The 21,196-nt window shown below is 45.8% G+C and overlaps 1 protein-coding gene across 4 annotated transcripts in view; it reads right to left on the bottom strand.

Moving 5' to 3' along the window:
* Positions 1-21,196, bottom strand: part of LOC309553574 (A.superbus venom factor 1-like) — a 1,719,715-nt gene that overhangs the window by 353,187 nt on the left and 1,345,332 nt on the right. For 3 of the 4 annotated variants that reach the window (XR_014225177.1, XR_014225178.1, XR_014225179.1), the window contains exon 40: positions 7,140-7,350. Coding sequence is in view for 1 of the 4 variants with exons in the window: in XM_082254846.1 (XP_082110972.1) it covers positions 7,209-7,350 (142 nt within the window). In the remaining 3 variants the exon portion in view is untranslated. The remainder of the gene's footprint in view (positions 1-7,139; positions 7,351-21,196) is intronic. The other variant, XM_082254846.1, reaches the window with a different exon arrangement.

Genomic DNA, 21,196 nt, shown 5'->3' with positions numbered 1-21,196 from the left:
TGAGCTGGCTTTGGTGTGCTCGGTCCCTTGCTGCATTGGGCATTAGCAGGCGTAGTGTCTAGGGCATGGCCGCTCCGTTTTTGCACCCTGCTCCCTCTTCTGCTGTGCTGGTGGCTCTGTGCGACCACCGCCTCTTCCTCCAAACTACTAAGGTCACCTGTGTGACGTTCAATTCCATGTGAGGTCGAGGACCTCATCGTCCTGCACATCATCTTCCACCCAGTCTTCACCCCTCCCCTCCTTGTCGGTCTCCACAATTCGGAATTCCACAGCAGTTGGCACCTGTGTTTCGTCATCATCCGAGACTTGCTGCGATGGTCCTTCCATGTACTCATCTTGAGACATAAGTGGTTGGGCATCGGTGCACTCAATCTCTTCCACTTCTGGGGCAGGGCTAGGTGGATGGCCCTGGGAAACCATGCTAACAGAGTCATCAAAAAGAAGAAGAGACTGCTGCATGACTTGGGGCTCAGACTGCTTGGCTGATTTGCAAGGGGGTGAGGTGAAAGATTGATGGACATCGGCTGCAGGTGCCAACTCTGACCTTTCAGCAGTAGACTGGGTGGGAGACAGTGTGAAGGAACCGCAGGCACTGTCAGCAACCCAATCTACTATCGCCTGTACTTGTTCTGGCCTCATCATTTGTAGAGGCACATTAGGCCCTGCCAAATACTGCTGCAGGTTCTGTCGCCTACTCACACCTGAGGAAGGTGTTTCACTTGTGCGTGTAGCTGGCACAGATCGACCACGTCCTCTCCTTGCAACAGGAGCTCCACCAGCAGCACCACGACCCAGGCCACGTCCCTTATTTGACCTTCTCCTAATATTTCTCTAATTTAGGATCTTCCCCTAAATGGGTGTTTATTGAATAGCGGAACAGTACAACAACAGTATCCAATGGGTTTATCTCACTGTAACATATGCAGACTAGGCTGCAATTTAATTTTTTTCCCCTAAATGGGTTTTTATTGAAAAGCGGAATACAACAACAGTATCCAATGGGTGTATCTCACTGTAACATATGCAGGCGAGGCTGCAATTTAATTTTTTTTCCCCTAAATGGGTTTTTATTGAAAAGCGGAATAGAACAACAGTATCCAACGGGTGTATCTCAGAGTAATGTATGAATTAATTTTTTTTTATTTTTCCCTTTAATTGGTGCTTTTTGATTAGCATATAAGAACTGCGGTGTCTAAACGCTGTATGACAGTGTCACAGTAAAGTATCAATGAAAAACTGAAAAATAATTGTCCCCTTAAATCGGTGCTTTTTGAATTGCAGATTAGGACTGCAGTGTCTAAACGCTGTAAGTCACAGTAAAATATGAAGGAAAAAACTTTTTTTTTAAAAAAATCCAGATTAACCGCTTGCCGCCCGCCCGCCGTCATATGAGCCCACAAGATGACCGCGCATGCGCAATCGGGAGCGCGCAGCGCGGTCATGTCGGTGGCACTATGTTCCGTAGGAACACAGCTGTCACCGGCAGTAGTAAACAGTCGCTGACAGTGACTGTTTACTATGTGATCGGCTGTGAATCCATTCACAGCCGATCACAAAATGTAAACAAAGAGCAGTAACTCACTGTTACTATCTCTTCTACCCTCACACAGTTTCCAGTGTGAGGAGAGCAGAGCTAGAAATAGTGAGTTACTGCTCTGTGTAACTGTCACAATGTAAAAGCACAGAAATAAAGGTCCCCACACAGTCCTCAGCCCCCCCCCCCAATGTCACCTGTCACCCAACAGTCACCTCATCAGTGCCCAGAAATTGACACCCATAACGTTGACATGTGAGCGTAGCGATCGCAGGCAGAATCACCGCGATTCTGCCCGCGATCCGGAAATCATTGCAAATCGCGGGACGCCTGTGCGTTGCCCGTGATTTGCAATAGCACCCCAAACGCTGTGCGATGTTGCCGCCATTTCCGGCTGCTGAATCGCGGTAACATAGTGCAAACATCGCATGACGCCCAAAAAAGGTACAAGAGTTTCTTTGGGGCGTCATGCGTTGTTTGCGCGATGTTACCGCGATTCGGCAGGCGGAAATCGCAGCAACATCGCACAACGTTTGGGGTGCTATTGCAAATCACGGGCAACGTACAGGCGCCCCGCGATTTGCAATGATTTCTGGATCGCGGGCGGAATTGCAGTGATTCTGCCTGCGATCGCTACGCTCACATGTGAACGTAGCCTAAAGTTCACCGGTCACCAGAGACTGCCATCAGTACCGCCGTGCACCATCGCCCATCACCTGTCACCCATCAGTGACCATCACCCGTCACCTGTCACCCCCATCAATCACCGTCAACTGTCACCCCATCAGTCATCGTCATCTGTCACCCTATCAATCATCGTCACTTGTCACCCCATCAGTGATCGTCACTTGTCACCCCATCAATCATCTTCACTTGTCACCCCGTCAGTGATTGTCATCTGTCACCCCATCAATCATCGTCACTTGTCACCTCATCAATCATCGTCATCTGTCACCTCATCAATCATCGTCACCCCATCAGTCATTGTCACCTGTCACCCCATCAGTCATTGTCACCTGTCACCCCATTAGTCATCATCACCTGTCACCCCATCAGTCATCGTCACCTGTCACCCTATCAGTCATCATCACCTGTCACCCCATCAGTCATCGTCACTTGTCACCCCATCAGTCATCGTCACCTGTTTGCCATATACATGCAACCACTTACCGACCGCCTAACGACTATATGCGTCGGCCATTAAAAGCTAAATACTGGGGTTATGGCAGCAGATAGCTGCCATAACCCCGGTATTTTTTTTAAACGGCGGGCGGTCGGCTTTCAGATAAGGGTGGTCCCAGTGGCGGATTCACCGCAAAATTACCCTTACGGTGCAGGGGAAGAGGTGCCCCCCCTCCCGCCGCGTCCCAGACGTTTTCCCAGCTTACCGGACCCGCCGGCAGCGGGGAAAACTATCCGGTCCCGGATCCTCAGAGACAGGGAGTCGAGTGAGGGCAAGATGGCCCTCACTCGACTCTATGGTCTCGGAGGACCGGAGCTACGTCAAAAGTCGTTTAAAGGGCCGTTTTTTTTTTTCTTTCCTTTTTCAACAATTTTTTTTTTTTTCTTTTTTAGTGTAGTTGTGAGGTGTGAGGTCTTTTTGACCCCAGATCTCACAATAAAGAGGACCTGTCATGCCTATTTCTATTACAAGGGATGTTTACATTCCTTGTAATAGGAATAAAAATGATCAAAACATTTTTTTTTTTTAAACTGTGTAAAAATAAAAAAATAATAAATAAAATAAATAGAAAAAAAAAAATTAAAGCGCCCTGTCCCCGTTAGCTTGCGCGCAGAAGCAATCGCATACGCAAGTCCCGCCCACATATGTAAACGGTGTTCAAACCATACATGTGAGGTAGTCTGCGATCGTTAGAGCGAGAGCAATAATTTGAGCCCTAGACCTCCTCTGTAACTCTAAGCTGGTAACCTGCAGAAATTTTTAAAATGTTGCCTATGGGGATTTTTAAGTACCGATGTTTGGTGCCATTCTGTGAGCATGCGCAATTTTGAAGCATGACATGTTGGGTATCTAATTACTCGGCGTAACATTATCTTTCTTATTATGGAAAAAAATTGGGCTAAATTTACTGTTTTCTTATTTTTTAGTTCAAAAAAGTGAATTTTTTTCAAAAAAATTGCATTTGGAAGACTGCTGCGCAAATATGGTGTAATTAAAAAAATGCAACGATCTCCATTTTATTCTTTAGGGTCTCTGCTAAAAAAAATATATAATGTTTGGGGGTTCTAAGTAGTTTTCTAGCGAAAAAAATGATTTTAGCTTGTAAACACCAAGTGTCAAAAATAGGCCCAGTCTTAAAGTGGATAAATGGACAACTTTGTGAAAAGGGCTATTTGGATGTTAGGCGTCTGTATGTGGCCAGGCTGTGTAAAAGTGTTACACATGTGGTATCGCATACTCAGGAGGAATAGCAGAATGTATTTTGGGGTGCAATTTTTGCTATGTACATGCTATGTGTTAGAAATATTGCATAAATGGACAGCTTTGTGTAAAAAAAAAATGTGTTTTCATTTTCTTTCCACAGTTTCCAAAAACTTGTGGAAAAAAATGACAAATTCAACAGACTCATTATGCCTCAAAAATTATACGTTGGGCTGTTTGCTTTCCAAAATGGGGTCATTTTATGGGGGTTTCCATTGTCCTGGTGCTCCAGGGCCTTCAAAAGTGCGATAGGTTGTCAGGAAATTATATGTGTAATTTGTGCTCCTAGAATGCCGGACGGTGCTACTTGGATGTTAGTCCTCTGTATGTGGCCAGGCTGTGAAAAAGTCTCACACATGCGGTATTGCCATACTCAGGAGGAGTAGTAGAATGTGTTTTGGGGTGTAGTTGCAAGTATACATATGCTGTGTGAGAGAAATAACCTGTTAATACGTCAATTTGTAAAAAAAAAAAAAAAAACTCTTCATTTTGCAAAGAGTTGTGGGAAAAAATTACAACTTCAAAAAACTCACCATGCCCCTTATTAAATACCTTGGAATGTCTACTTTCCAAAAAGGCGTCATTTGGGGGGTATTTGTACTTTCCTGACTTTTTAGTGTCTCAGGAAATGAGATAGGCCTTCAGTACATCAGGTGTGATCAAGTGTGATCAATTTTCAATGAATAGCACCATAGCTTGTGGACTCTATAACTTTCACAAAGACCAAATAATATATACTTATTTGGGTTATTTTTACCAAAAGATAAGTAGCAGTATAAATTTTGGCCAAAATTTGTAAAGAAAAATTATTCATTTGCTAAATTTTATGACAGAAACAAAGAAAAATGCGTTTTTTCACAATATTCTTTTTTTATTTATAGCACAAAAAATAAAAAACCCAGTAGTGATTAAATACCATCAAAAGAAAGTTCTATTTGTGTGAAAAAAAGGACACAAATTTTTTATGGGTACAGTGTTGCATGACTGAGTAATTGTCATTCAAAGCGTGAGAGCGCTGAAAGCTGAAAATCAGTCTGGGCAGGAAGGGGGTGAAAGTGCACTGTAGGCAAGTGGTTAAGCAGACACATATGCACTGAGCTTGCATTACATGGCTACACGCTGCGGCCGCCCACCTAACAGACTGATAAAAGTTTTTTTTTTCTCCCTCCTCCTCAATGGGCTCAGGTCAGGGCAAAAAGATCATGCACTGCACCCCCACACAATAAAATCAATGTAGAATGCTGTCTGATTAAAGAAGATTCTTCCTATTCTTTCCCTGAAAGCAATCTCCAGCCTGCCCCTACAATAATCTCCTATCTCTCCCTCAGCAGCAGCAGGTACCTCTCCCTACAGTAGTTAGAGCAGAGTGACGTGTGGCGCTACGAGACTCCAGCTTATATAGAGGTTGGGTCACATGCTGCACTGGCCAATCACAGCCATGCCATTAGTAGGCATGGCTGTGATGGCTTCTAAGGGCACACTAATTAACAGTTGCTGATTGGCTGCCTTGCAGCTGTTGAAACTGCGCCATTGAAACCGCGCCAAAACATGAAATAAATTACCGCACAACGGACTGTATCCCGAACATACAGTGAAATGTTTGGGTCCGTGTCTGGGTACCGAACACCCAAAAGTCCTGTACGATCCCGAACAATACAGTCCGGGTTCGCTCAAACCTATTTATTTCTGCAGATTTGTAAAGTTATTTAACCTCCCTGGTGGTATTCCCGAGTGTGGCTCGGGGTTAACTTTCAGTACCAAAAGCGATAACCCCGAGTCACACTCGGGATTACCCTAGAATGTTACTCACCTTCCCTGTGATCCCCCACGGTCCTCCCCGCCGTCCTCATACTCTCTCCCCGCTCTATGCTCGGCCGATGCCGGCACTTGCCTTCCAGTTCCCTTCCATGCGAGCATTGCGACGCAGGGTGGTGGAACCAGCGGCAAATTCAAAAGTGTAAATACACTAAATGACATGATACAAAGTTGTGATCCTAATGGATTACACTGTATCATGCCATTTCACCACAGGATTTCACCCGGTGGCTTTTCCAGTGCCCTGCCTGTGCTTTTCCAGTGCTTTGTGCCTGGAAAATTGAGAACGACCATGGCGTCCAGAAAGCGTTCTTTTTGCACAAAAGCGCTTTTAGACGAACTGGAAAACAGCGACAGTGAAACGGAGTTACTTGAAGGACTGAGCAATAGCGATTCGTGGGAAAATTCGTCATCAGGTACGGTAAGTGACGACAGCAATGATTCTGATGTCTCTTTCTGGCACATAGCTTGTGGAATTTGGGAAGTATATCAAATGATTCTTTAGAATTTCCATTGGAGCGATGTGCCAGAAAGAGACATCAGAATTGTCGCTGTCATCACTTTCCATACCTGATGATGCCGGTTCCACCCCCCCCTGCATCACAACGCTCACAGGGAAGGGAACCGGAAGACAGGTGCCAGCATCGGCCGAGCAGACAGCGGGAGGATAGCAGGGGAGGATGAAAATTTGGGATCGCAGGGGAGGGTGAGTTTTAAAATGTAAAACAACAGATTTCCATGTACCGCTTTTAGCACAGAAATCTGGACATAATCAGACCGCCAGGGAGGTCAAGGGTGGTTGTAAAATAAAAAAAAAAATAAAAAAAAATAGCAAACATGTCTATTCTTACCTGCTCTATGCAATGGAATTGCACAGAGCAACCCCAAACCTCCTCTCCACGGGTCCCAGCCGGTGCTCTTGGCTCCTCCCCTATGCCCAGTGCCCCTAGGGGAAGCAGCTTTCCAATGTTTAGGCTTTAGAACCATTTTAGGCCCAGCCTAGCGGCCCCCTGTTGTTACAGTTTATTAATACCAGCCCCTATGCTATTCAGCATTGGGGCTCTTTCACCCTTCCTCTACCCAACAAAGAAATCTGGGAATTTGAGAGTAGGTACAACTTTCTTAGCCCCCTGTTAATGCAGTTTAGTTAATTAAAGTCCATATCAACAATAGTTTCACTGGATTATAAAACAATTTTATTGCAAATCAAATATACCTCTTAAAAAATGTAGTTAATAATGTATAATTATAGGTATACATTCTAAAAGGTTGAGCAGGTCAAAATTACTTGTACACTGCAGGACACACAGCAGCTAGCATAAAAAAAGTTTTATTGACATAGAAAACCTGACAAGATTGTAGTAACACACTTAAAAAGGAATGCAAAGAGGAGGTCAGGGGATTTCCATGTTCACTTTAAGATGGACAGCCATTACGCTCCAGATTGTCAGACAGTGAAAAGAAGATATCACATATCTCCTTATTCTCCGGATCCTGGCATTCTCTGTTGTTTGGCCACCACTCGATCCAAGTGTCTTTCTCAATGATGTAGGAGAATCTAAAGAGAATTATAAAAACATGTTTAACAAGTTTTGCTAATGGTCAACTTTATCCAAAACTACCAAATATAATCCTGTGCTGACTTTGAAATAGTGTGATATCTCCTCTGCAATTCACATTTGCACCCAACTGCAATCACTATTTCAAAGACAAATGATGATGTTATGTTCTCCTGACTGAGACCCCATAATTCAGAATAAATAATTGGATAATTCAGCTGAAAAAGGCTGATGCCATCATTATGTTCTTGAGAGGTGTATGTAGGTGGGATGCAGCACAAAGCACAGAATAACACACTCAGTCCCAGCACAATGGAAGAACTTTTACTGAAATAATACAGAAACAGTTCACCAATAACCAAGTGGGAAGGCAGCCCAACCAGAAATACTCATAGCTCCAACAGCGTGTAGAGAGTGGAATGCAGCCAAATTGTCAGCGTCTGTAGAGTTAAAACTGCCCACCCATCGTGATCTCTTTCCATATTTCAAGGAATAAACATATTTTATTATTATTGTAACTTTTTAGAATTTACGCCAGCCTTTCAACCTAAAGCCTAGGTTTAAATACTAAAAAAAACTCCAAAATAAACAGGATATAAGAATGGGGGGAGATGGACATTTAAATCATCCGCCCATTCTCCATTCATAGATCATCCTTTATTAAGAGAAACTATAGTAAGGCTTCTACTGTATGAATGGAAGAGCTGTACAGAAAGGGCGAGCATAGCCGGCACTCTTGATGAGAACTTGTTGTGACAGCTCCTCAGTAGAGTTGAGCGGACACCTGGATGTCCGTGTTCGACGGGTTCGGCCGAACTTTAAAAAAAAGTCTGGGTCCGTGTCCCGGACTTTTGCCGAACTTTTCCCGGACACCGAACCCCATTGAAGTCAACGGGGACCCGAACTTTCAGGCACTAAAATGGCTGTAAAACACCAAAGGAAAGGGCTAGAGTGCTGCAAATGGCAGCAAAATGTAATTAAGAGCATGGCAAGTGCTCTGCAAACAAATGTGGATAGGGAAATAACTTAAAACAACAAAAAAAAACCCAGAAAAATAAAACAATGTTCTTCATCTCTGAAGGACGAGGCCCATATGGAGTAGGAGGGAGGTTGAGGTGGTGGTGGATGTGGCAGTGTCATAGGCGTGCGCACAGGGTGTGCCGGGTGTGCCTGGGCACACCCTAATCACCTAGGGCACATAGCATTATCACTCTGTTTGCCAGTGAGGAGATGGGAAAGATCTCCCTCGGACCTGCTCTGCTCTATTTCTCTTTGCCAGCAGGGAGAGTAATGTATCGGGGCCATGTACATGTAGGCAAACACATGCATGTGTATTTCAACTTTGGGGTGCACACCCTAATGCAATAGGCTGCGCACACCTATGGGCGGTGTAGGGGGAAGCGGCGGTGGAGGAGGACCAGGGCCGGAGCATCATGGGCTTGGTGCTGAGGATTTTGAAGGGCCTTAAGGGCCGTGCCTTGGCATGCACCCAGAGGAGGAAGGGTGCAGCCATGCATGCCTAATTCAACATGGGATGCTGTCTCTGAAGCCCATAAACACATCCATGCATCGGCAACTGTCCCTCCTTGTCCGGCCTTCGCGCTGTGTGGGGAGGTTCTGAGGGTGCTGCCTGGGGAAGCGAGCATAGAAGCCAGACTTCTGTGATTACAAGTGACAGAAGAGCGGTAACAGTGAATATGGCCAACCCGGGGCCTATATAAAAGGTAGGGGCCTGGAGCTGCAGCTCCAATAGCCCCTACGTTAATCTGGCCCTGAGGAGGAGGACGAGGTAGCCAACACTGCTTCTTTTCACAAATTTTAAATGAGGGTACACCCCAAAAGAGTGAGAAAGAGCAAAAATGGAACAATGGGTGGGTAAGGTCGGTATCCATTGCTATTCTGCACAAGGTACGGAAAAGTCCCGTCGGATCCATGCCTGGTTCATTTTAATGAACGTGAGCTTGTCCACATTGTCTCTGGACAGGCGGCTGCGCTTGTCTGTTATAACGCCCCCAGCCGTGCTAAATACCCGTTCAGATAATACACTGGCTGCAGGGCACGCCAGCACCTCCAAGGCGTAAACGGCAAGCTCAGGCCATGTGCCCAACTTGGAGACCCAGAAGTTGAAGGGGGCAGACCCCTCATTCAGTACGTCTAGGCGTGTGCACACATACTGCTCCACCATGTTGGTAAAATGCTGCCTCCTGCTAAGACGTTCCATCTGAGCTGCTGGTGCAGCTGTTTGTTGTGGCGTGCTGACAAAGCTTTTCCACATTTTGGCCATGCTAACCCTGCCTTCTGAGGTGCTGGCGGTGCCCTGGTTGCATTGGCGACCTCCTCCTCTTTCTCTGCCTTGTGCTTCCACTGTGGCCCCGCTGTCAGATGGGAATGCCAGCAGCATCGCGTCTACCAGCATGCGCTTGTACTCGCGCATCTTGCGATCGCGCTCCAGTGAGTGAATTAAGGACGGTACGATGTCCTTGTAACGGGGATCCAGCAGCGTGGCCACCCAGTAATCAGCACAAGTTAGAATGTGGGCAACTCGGCGGTCGTTGTGGAGACACTGCAGCATGTAATCGCTCATGTGTGACAGGCTGCCCAGAGGCAACGAAAGGCTGTCCTCTGTGGGAGGTGTATCGTCTGTGTCCTCTGTATCCCCCCAGCCACGCACCAGTGATGGCCATGAGCTGGCCTGGGTGCCACCCTGCTGTGAACATGGTTCCATCTCCTCCTCCATCTCCTCCTCCTCCTCATCCTCCAGAACTGTGCCCCTGCTGGACAATTGTGTCCCTGGCGTTTGTGTGTGCAGGAACCCACCCTCGGAGCCCCTTGCGAATGACTGCCCTGAAAGTCTTGGAAATGTTACCTCTTCATCCTCCTCCTCCTCCTCATCCTGTGCCACATCCTCTTCCATCATCGCCCGAATTGTTTTTTCAAGGAGGCATAGAAGTGGGATAGTTAAGCTGAGAACAGCGTCATCGCCACTGGCCATGTTGGTGGAGTACTCAAAACAGCGCAACAAGGCACACAGGTCTCGCATGGAGGCCCAGTTATTGGTGGTGAAGTGGTGCTGTTCCGCAGAGCGACTCACGTGTGCGTGCTGAAGCTGAAACTCCACTATGGCCTGCTGCTGCTCGCACAGTCTTTCCAGCATGTGCAAGGTGGAGTTCCACCTTGTGGGCACGTCACATATGAGGCGGTGAGCGGGAAGGCCGAAGTTACGCTGCAGCGCTGACAGGCGAGCAGCAGCAGGGTGAGAACGCCGAAAGTGCGCACAGACGGCCCGCACTTTCTGCAGCAGCTCTGACATATCGAGGTAGTTTTTAAGGAACCTCTGCACCACCAAATTCAGCACATGCGCCAGGCAAGGGATGTGCGTCAAACCGGCTAGGCCCAGAGCTGCTATGAGATTTCGCCCGTTATCGCACACCACCAGGCCAGGCTTGAGGCTCGCTGGCAGCAACCACTCATTTGTCTGCTGTTCCATGCTCCTCCACAACTCCTGCGCGGTGTGTGGTTTGTCCCCCAAACAGGCAAGTTGTAAAACTGCCTGCTGTCGTTTACCCCTGGCCGTGCTGAAGTTGGTGGTGAAGGTGTTACGCTGTCCAGATGAGGAGGCAGTAGAGGATGAGGAAGCGGAGTAGGAGGAGTTAGGAACAGGAGGCAAGCTGAAGCGCCCTGCAATCCTCGGTGGTGGAAGGACATGCGCCAAATTGCTATCCACCTCAGGCCCATCCGCCACTGCATTTACCCAGTGTGCCATTAGGGAGATATAACGCCCCTGACCGTGCTTACTGGTCCACGTATCGGTAGTTAGGTGGACCTTGCCAGAGATGGCGTTGCGCAGTGCACACCTGATTTTTTCCCCCACTTGGTTGTGCAGGGAAGGGATGGCTTGCCTGGAAAAGTAGTGGTGGCTGGGCACGACGTACTGTGGGACAGCCACCGACATAAGGTTTTTAAAACTGTGCGTCTCCACCACACGGAATGACAGCATTTCAAAGGCCAAGAATTTTGAAATGCTGGCATTCAGGGCCAGGGATCGCGGGTGGGTAGGGGGGTACTTCCTCTTCCTCTCAAGTGTTTGGGATATGGAAAACTGAACGCTTCCACGGGACATTGTGGAGATGGTTGGTGACCCAGGTGGTGGTGTTGCTGACAGATCCTCTGTTTGCGGGGTGGCAGGTGCCGGTATCACTACAGATGTGGCTGGAGCGGCCGAGACTGCAGCAGAAGAGGAAGCAGGATGAGCCAGAGACGTTTCTTGGTTTTGAAGGTGTCTACTCAACTGCAGCTCGTGCTTTGCAGATGCCTGATCATGCAGGTTGTGCTCAGGTTGAGAAGGTTTATGCCTCACTTCAGGCTCTGATTGCACAGGGTGCAAACCACTCGTGTCCTGTCATCAGCACATTTTCTAAAGAACTTCCACGCTAGAGAACTCCTTTGAGCTGACTTTGGTGCGCTCGTTCCCTTGCTGCGTTGGGCAGTAGCGGGCGTAGTGTCTAGGGCACGGCCGCTCCGCTTCTGCACCCTGCTCCCTCTTCTGCTGTGCTGGTGGCTCTGTGCGACCACCGCCTCTTCCTCCAAACTACTCAGGTCACCTGCATGACCTTCATTCCATGTGGGGTCGAGGATCTCATCGTCCTCCACATCATCTTCTACCCAGTCTTCACCCCTGCCCTCCTTGTTGGTCTCCACAATGCTGAACGCCACAGCAGTTGGCACCTGCGTTTCGTCATCATCGGAGACGTGCTGCGATGGTCCTTGCATGTACTCATCTTGAGAAATAAGTGGTTGGGCATCGCTGCACTCAATCTCTTCAACTTCTGGGGCAGGGCTAGGTGGATGGCCCTGGGAAACCCTGCTGACAGAGTCCTCAAAAAGAAGAAGAGACTGCTGTATGGATTGGGGCTCAGACTGCTTGCCTGATTTCCAAGGGGGTGGTGAAAGACGGTTGGACATTGGCTGCAGGTGCCAACTCTGACCTTTCTGCAGTAGACTGGGTGGGAGACAATGTGAAGGAACCGGAGGCACTGTCAGCAACCCAATCTACTATCGCCTGTACTTCTTCAGGCCTCATCACGTCTAGAGGCGCATGATGCCCTACCAAATACTGATGCAGGTTCTGTCGCCTACTCACACTTGTGGAAGGTGTTTCACTTGTGCGTGTAGCTGGCACAGATCGACCACGTCCTCTCCTTGCAACAGGAGCTCTACCAGCAGCACCACGACCCAGGCCACGGCCCCTATTTGGTGGTCTCCTCATATTTCTGTAATTTATGATCTTGCCCTAGAAAAGTGTTTATTGAATAGCGGAACAAAACAACAACAGTATCGCACGGGTGTATCTCACAGTCAAATATGCAAACTATGCCGCAATGTAATGTTTTTTATCCCAAAAGGGTGTATATTGAATAGCGGAATAGGAAAAAGGATAAAAAAACGGTGTATCTCACACGTACAAACACAGACTAGGCCCGGATTCAAATTTTTTGTACCCTAAAGGGAGGATGAGCAAGAGGAGTAGGAGGAGTTGGGAACAGGAGGCAAACTGAAGCGCCCTGCAATCCTCGGCGGTAGAAGGAGATGCGCCAAACCAATTTAAAAAGGTGTATCTCACATGTACCGGTACAGACTATCCCGCAATTTAATTTTTTACACTCAAACAGGGTGTATATTGAATAGCGGAATAGGACAAATTTTACAAAACGGTGTATCTCACATGTACAAACACCAACTAGGCCCGATTACAATTTTTTGTACCCTAAAGGCAGGATGAGGAAGAGGAGTAGGAGGAGTTGGGAACAGGAGGCAAACTGAAGCGCCCTGCAATCCTCGGCGGTAGAAGGAGATGCGCCAATCAAATTTAAAAAGGTGTATCTCACATGTACCGGTACAGACTATCCCACAATTTAATTTTTTACACTCAAAGAGGGTGTATATTGAATAGCGGAATAGGACAAATTTTACAAAACGGTGTATCTCACATGTACAAACACCAACTAGGCCCGATTACAATTTTTTGTACCCTAAAGGCAGGATGAGGAGTAGGAGGAGTTCGGAACAGGCAGGAGGCAAACTGAAGCACCCTCAAATCCTCGGCAGTATGAGATGCGCCCCAAAAATTGGAGTAGGTGTATCTCACACGTACCGACACAGACTATCACGCAATTTAATTGTTTATACCCAAAGGTTTTGATTAAAAAGCGGAATAGAAAATATGATCCAAAAAAAAAGTGTATGTATATCACACGTACATAACCACACTAGGCCCCAATTACTATTGTTTGTACCCCTAAAGGCAGGATGAGGAGTAGGAGGAGTATGGAACAGGCAGCACCCTCAAATCTTTAGAAGTATGAGATGAACCCCAAAAACTTGGAAAGGTGGATCTCTCCCACACGTACAAACACAGACTATCCCCCAATTTAACTGATCCCCAAAGGTTTTTGATTAAATAGCGGAATAGAAAATATGATCCAAAAAAGTGTATGTATCTCACACGTACACAACCACACTAGGCCCCAATTACTATTGTTTGTACCCCTAAAGGCAGGATGAGGAGTAGGAGGAGTATGGAACAGGCAGCACCCTCAAATCTTCAGAAGTATGAGATGAACCTCAAAAACTTGGAAAGGTGGATCTCACACGTACCAACACAGACTATCCCCCAATTTAACTGATCCCCAAAGGTTTTTGATTAAATAGCGGAATAGAAAATATGATCAAAAAAAGTGTATGTATATCACACGTACACAACCACACTAGGCCCCAATTACTATTGTTTGTACCCCTAAAAGGATGGATGAGGAGTAGGGGGAGTATGGAACAGGTAGCACCCTCAAATCTTCAGAAGTATGAGATGAACCCCAAACACTTGGAAAGGTGGATCTCTCCCACACGTACCAACACAGACTATCCCCCAATTTAACTGATCCCCAAAGGTTTTTGATTAAATAGCGGAATAGAAAATATGATCCAAAAAAGTGTATGTATATCACACGTACACAACCACACTAGGCCCCAATTACTATTGTTTGTACCCCTAAAAGGATGGATGAGGAGTAGGGGGAGTATGGAACAGGTAGCACCCTCAAATCTTCAGAAGTATGAGATGAACCCCAAACACTTGGAAAGGTGGATCTCTCCCACACGTACCAACACAGACTATCCCCCAATTTAACTGATCCCCAAAGGTTTTTGATTAAATAGCGGAATAGAAAATATGATCCAAAAAAGTGTATGTATATCACACGTACACAACCACACTAGGCCCCAATTACTATTGTTTGTACCCCTAAAAGGATGGATGAGGAGTAGGGGGAGTATGGAACAGGCAGCACCCTCAAATCTTCAGAAGTATGAGATGAACCCCAAAAACTTGGAAAGGTGGATCTCTCCCACACGTACCAACACAGACTATCCCCCAATTTAACTGATCCCCAAAGGTTTTTGATTAAATAGCGGAATAGAAAATATGATCAAAAAAAGTGTATGTATATCACACGTACACAACCACACTAGGCCCCAATTACTATTGTTTGTACCCCTAAAAGGATGGATGAGGAGTAGGGGGAGTATGGAACAGGCAGCATCCTCAAATCTTCAGAAGTATGAGATGAACCCCAAAAACTTGGAAAGGTGGATCTCTCCCACACGTACCAACACAGACTATCCCCCAATTTAACTGATCCCCAAAGGTTTTTGATTAAATAGCGGAATAGAAAATATGATCAAAAAAAGTGTATGTATCTCACACGTACACAACCACACTAGGCCCCAATTACTATTGTTTGTACCCCTAAAAGGCTGGATGAGGAGTAGGGGGAGTATGGAACAGGCAGCACCCTCAAATCTTCAGAAGTATGAGATGAACCCCAAAAACTTGGAAAGGTGGATCTCTCCCACACGTACCAACACAGACTATCCCCCAATTTAACTGATCCCCAAAGGTTTTTGATTAAATAGCGGAATAGAAAATATGATCCAAAAAAGTGTATGTATCTCACACGTACACGACCACACTAGGCCCCAATTACTATTGTTTGTACCCCTAAAAGGATGGATGAGGAGTAGGGGGAGTATAGAACAGGCAGCACCCTCAAATCTTCAGAAGTATGAGATTGTGTTCACTGTACCCCACAAAGATTGTGTTCACTGCACCCCAAAAAGATTGTGTTCACTGCACCCCACAAAGATTGTGTTCACTCCACCCCAAAAGGATTTCGTTCACTGCACCCCAAAAAGATTGTGTTCGCTGCACCAAGATTGTGTTCACTGCACCCCACAAAGATTGTGTTCACTGTACCCCACAAAGATTGTGTTCACTGCACCCCAAAAAGATTGTGTTCACTGTACCCCAAAAAGATTGTGTTCACTGCACCCCAAAAAGATTGTGTTCACTGCAGCCCACACACAGCAAAATGGATGTGGATCACTGACACCTGCCTATCTCCTATCCCACACCACACAGCAATATCGATTGTAGTTTGTAGAACGCACTTTCCCTAAAAATCAGCAGACTCTATCCCTAACAGGATTGATAAGATCGTAGATCGGGACTGCAGACCCCACCCCACACAGCAATATCGATTGTAGTTTGTAGAACGCACTTTCCCTAAAAATCAGCAGACTCTATCCCTAACAGGATTGATAAGATCGTAGATCGGGACTGCAGACCCCACACAGCAATGTCGATTGTAGTTTGTAGAATGCACTGTCCCTAAAATCAGCAGACTCTATCCCTAAAATGCCTACAACTCGCCCTGCTGTAATGTTCCGGTACCTTTGGTACCCTAAATTACACTTTCCACAAGTGTATGCGCCCTACCATTTACTTTTGAAAAGGTGCGCATACACCTTTAAGACTGGAGCTGTCATCACTCAGCGCCGGACTAGATGGCTATTTAAGGCGTCGGTTCTCACTCACATGTGTTCGTTCAAACACCCTTATCTGGATGCTAACCTTGCTTGAAGCTTCCATGCTTGCAAGCTTACTTCGCTGACGGAACCTCGCTGCGCTGATCCCTGTATCCCGCTACTGGATCATCCGCCTCTCCTGAACCACCCTTTGGCTGTATCGCTAATAGTGCTAAGTACCCCGCAGGGGAATTCTCTATAAACTTATACTAAGCTTACACTATCTAGCTCTGCATAGTAGAGACTGTTTATCACATCTGCATAAACTAGATTGCTAGCTCTTGAGACTACTGCTACTTTTCTGCACTGGGTTGATCTCTTTTGTATGTCCACCTGCTATTCTATCATCTGCTATCATACAACATTGCTAAACCTTCCTGCATCCATCTGCTACTGTCTCACCTTCAAGTGTCTATCACCTACCACCTCCACTCAACCTATCCCTCAACCTTCATCATTGTGTTACCACATGCATAAAGTCACTCTAGGAACCAGCTTGCTAATTGTGTGTATTTACTGGCTGAAATAAGACCTTCCACACATGATGAGTCATTGAGGTTGGGAATGGTATCTCAGCATATCTCTTACATGACTGCTGACTTGGAACTATTTCTGCAGCTGAAAATCCACACCGTATAAAAACGCAGGAGCGTTACAGATTGAACGAACCTAAAAATGGATTCAGCAGAAATAGTTCCAGAAATAACCACTCAGGTGACACAATTAAAACAGCAAGTATCTGCGTTAATACACGCACTTGCTGAATTAAAAGAAGACAATCAGGCTCTGTCGCAGCAGGTAATTAGACTGACACAACTTACCTCTGCTCAGTCCCCTGAACCCAAGATAAATCCCCCTTTGGTATTTACAGGCGATTGCAAAAAATTTCGCGAATTTAAAAACGCATGTGAGTTACTTTTTTTGCTAAAACCTCGTACCTACCTTACTGATCACATTAAGGTTTGTACTATTATTTCTTACCTATCAAGCGATCCTCGAGCCTGGGCAGATTCTCTTTTTGAGAAAAACGACCAGCTTCTCAACTCCTATGCCTTGTTCCTGGCAGAGCTCACTAGCCTATATGATGACCCCAATAGGCAGAGTACTGCTGATCTTCAGTTAAGATCCTTGAAACAAGGAAGGAGGCCTGTGGAAGACTTTGTCGCAGAGTTCAAGAGATGGACCCTTGATTCAGAATGGAATGATGCATCTCTGAAAACCCAATTTAGGCTTGGCCTATCAGAAGCCGTTAAGGACGAGCTCGCCCGAGCGGAACTGCCAAAAACCCTGGATGCATTAATACAACTCAGTATTACCATAGATAGAAGACTACGAGAAAGAAAGGCTGAAAAGATGGGAATGCCATTATCCATTTCCTCTCGGAGTCTGGCCGTTCCTATGGAGGTAGGAACCATACGCCCACCGCTATCAACTATGGAAAAAGCCAAAAGACGAAATGAAAATCTCTGCTTGTACTGTGCATCCCCGGATCACAAGATAAACGTCTGTCCCCTAGTCAACAAAAAGAAGGGCGAGTGTTCACATGTCTCTCTAGGAGGATTGACAACTTCATTCACTAACCCCTACATTTCTGTTTTTTTGACATTACAGTGGGACCAGAACAGGATTACTACTAAGGCCATGATTGACACAGGATCTTGTGGAAATTATATGGATATATGTTTTGCTGCTTTAAATAAAATTCCTATTATTTCTAAACTCAAACCTGTCTCAGTAAGTCTTATTACCGGTGTTCCGTTATCCTCTGGTCCGATCACCGATCAGACACAAGCACTTCTAGTCACTATTAACGAGTCTCATAGGGAGACTTCTACCTTCGATTTAATACCATCACCCCACTTTCCCATTGTGTTGGGACTTCCCTGGTTGCACACACACCAACCAACCATAGATTGGAAGAAACGGTCCTTGACCTTCCCTTCTTGTTATTGCGAGGAAACGTGTAACCTCCCGTTTTCCGGGAAGATTCTGTCTGTGGTGACAGATGAGATTGCACCACTATGTTATCAGGATCTTTCTGAGGTTTTTCTTGAGAAAAATGCTCAAGCATTACCTCCTCATCGAGACTATGATTGTAGCATTGATCTACTCCCAAATAGCAAATTGCCGTTCGGTCATGTTTATCCTCTTTCACAGGATGAACTTGCCCATCTCAAAACCTATTTGGATGAGAACTTGGAAAAAGGTTTTATTAGACCTTCCACTTCTTCCACAGCAGCAGGACTCTTTTTTGTTCGCAATAAAGATTCAAGTCTCAGACCTATCATCGACTACAGGAAATTGAATGCTATCACAATAAAAGATCGCTATCCTCTACCGCTTATCCCTGAGCTCATTGAGCAGGTGCGTGGAGCTACCTATTTTTCAAAATTAGACCTGAAAGGAGCATACAATCTCATTCGAATCCGTGATGGACACGAGTGGAAGACTGCGTTCAGAACTAGATACGGATTGTTCGAATATCTTGTGATGCCATTCGGCCTATGCAATGCCCCTGCAGTTTTCCAACGATTTATAAACGATATTTTTAAAGACTTACTAGATGTCTGTGTTGTGGTATATCTGGACGATATACTTATATATTCACGGACCCTGTCTGAACACATAAGACATGTAAGACTTGTATTATCGAGATTGCTTGCACATAATCTTTATGTGAAGCTGAAGAAATGCTTGTTCCATAAAGATGAGGTACTCTTTCTAGGCTACATCATATCCAAAACGGGAATCGAGATGGACATGAGTAAAATATCCTGCATTCAGGATTGGCCTACACCAACTACACGCAAGGCGCTACAGCGATTTCTGGGATTTTCAAATTTCTACAGGAAGTTCATAAAAAACTTTTCTGCTATTGTGAGACCCCTCACACAGCTCACTAGCATAAAAATACCATTTAAATGGTCAGAAGAAGCAAATAAGGCTTTCCACTTGTTAAAGACAAGGTTTACTTCCGCTCCCATATTACGCCATCCAGACCCATCCCTCCAATACATTCTGGAGGTAGATGCGTCAAACCTGGCAGTAGGAGCAATACTCTCCCAACGACCTACCCCCACTTCACCACTTCATCCAGTCGCCTTTTTTTCTAAATCCCTGAGCAGTCCCGAGATAAATTACCCCGTGGGTGAGAAGGAACTGCTTGCTATAAAATTGGCTCTGGAGAATTGGCGACATTTACTCGAAGGCACCCAATTACCAATAATTATATACACGGACCATAAAAACCTCCAATATCTTCAGACTAGTAAAACTCTCTCGCATCGACAGGTACGATGGTCACTATTCTTTCTAAGGTTTAACTTCCTAGTGACCTACACACCTGCAGATAAGAACAAAAAGGCGGATGCACTATCACGACTAACTGAAGAAAACTACTTTGAAATTCCTTCCGTTCCTATAATACCTCACAAACGCATTATTGGAGTTGTCCGTTCCTTGAAGGAAGAGGTTCTGCATGGTATAAGGTTGGATTCACCCCCACCACAACTAACTACCGATGCAGAAGGCTTCCTCTACTACAACGACAAACTTTACATACCACCTACCCTACGCACCAAGATCTTGGAATTATCGCATGATGTGCCTATGGCAGGACATATGGGTATGACAAAGACTTTCAATTTGATTTCTCGGCAATTCTGGTGGCCTGACATGAAAACATCTATACAAAAATTCGTCTCTTCATGCAATGTCTGTGCCAGGTCCAAAATTGACACTACGAGACCATCCGGTCTACTATGCAGTCTACCAATACCCCAAACTCCATGGGAGGTTCTGTCATTGGACTTCATCGTAGAATTGCCTCCTTCCAAAGGATTTAATACCACCTTGGTGTCAGTGGACCATCTGACAAAAATGGCACATTTCATTGCTATTCGCAGACTACCTTCGTCCAAACAAACGGCAGAACTCCTGATGAAACATGTCTTCAGATTACATGGTATCCCAAAAACTCTTTTGTCTGACCGTGGATCCCAATTTATTTCTAAATTCTGGCAAGAACTATGTCACATACTACGGATTGAGCGGAAGCTCACTTCTCCTTACCATCCGCAGACCAACGGACAGACTGAAAGAGTCAACCAATGCATCGAGCAGTATTTACGTTGTTACACTTCTTACCAACAGGATGATTGGTTGGATCTTCTCCCCCTGGCAGAATTTGCCTACAACAACGCAACTCACAGTACAACCAAGCAGAGTCCGTTCTACTTGAACTATGGGTTCCATCCCTCTATTCTCCCTCCACGCATCCTTCCTTCAAATAACCCAGTAGCCTCAGACTATCTTTCCCAAATAAAGGATTCTCTGGGTTTACTAAATACTACCATTGCACACGCTCACAGTCAACAAAAGAAGTACTATGATCTTCGTAGAAGACCTTCTCCACAGTATACTATCGGGGACCTCGTTTGGCTCTCAACAAAAAACTTGAGACTGAAGATCCCTAGCAAAAAGCTTGGACCTCTGTTCTTGGGACCTTTCCCAATCAAGAAACTTATTGGAAAAGCTGCAGTGCAGCTTACATTGCCAATGGACCTAAAAATCCATCCCATTTTCCATGTGTCGCTACTAAAACCCCATGTTCCGGACCAAGGAATAAGGCCTAATATTCCACCTCCCCCTCCTGTACAAGTTGAAGGTGGAGAAGAATACGAGATAAAAGAAATTCTGGATTCTCGTATCTACAGAAGAAGACTTCAGTACTTGGTTAGATGGAAGAACTATGGGCCCCAAGACGACACCTGGCTAAACACCTCTGACATACATGCCCCTAGATTAATCCGCAATTTTCATGCGAGATACCCAGACAAACCAGCTCCAGAGGCCTTCAGGAGCAGGCCTTAAGGGGGGGGTATTGTAATGTTCCGGTACCTTTGGTACCCTAAATTACACTTTCCA

The sequence above is a fragment of the Pelophylax lessonae genome, assembly GCF_965119305.1.
Source record: "Pelophylax lessonae genome assembly, chromosome: 4".
NCBI lineage: Eukaryota > Metazoa > Chordata > Amphibia > Anura > Ranidae > Pelophylax > Pelophylax lessonae.
This window is presented reverse-complemented; position numbering and strand designations above follow the sequence as displayed.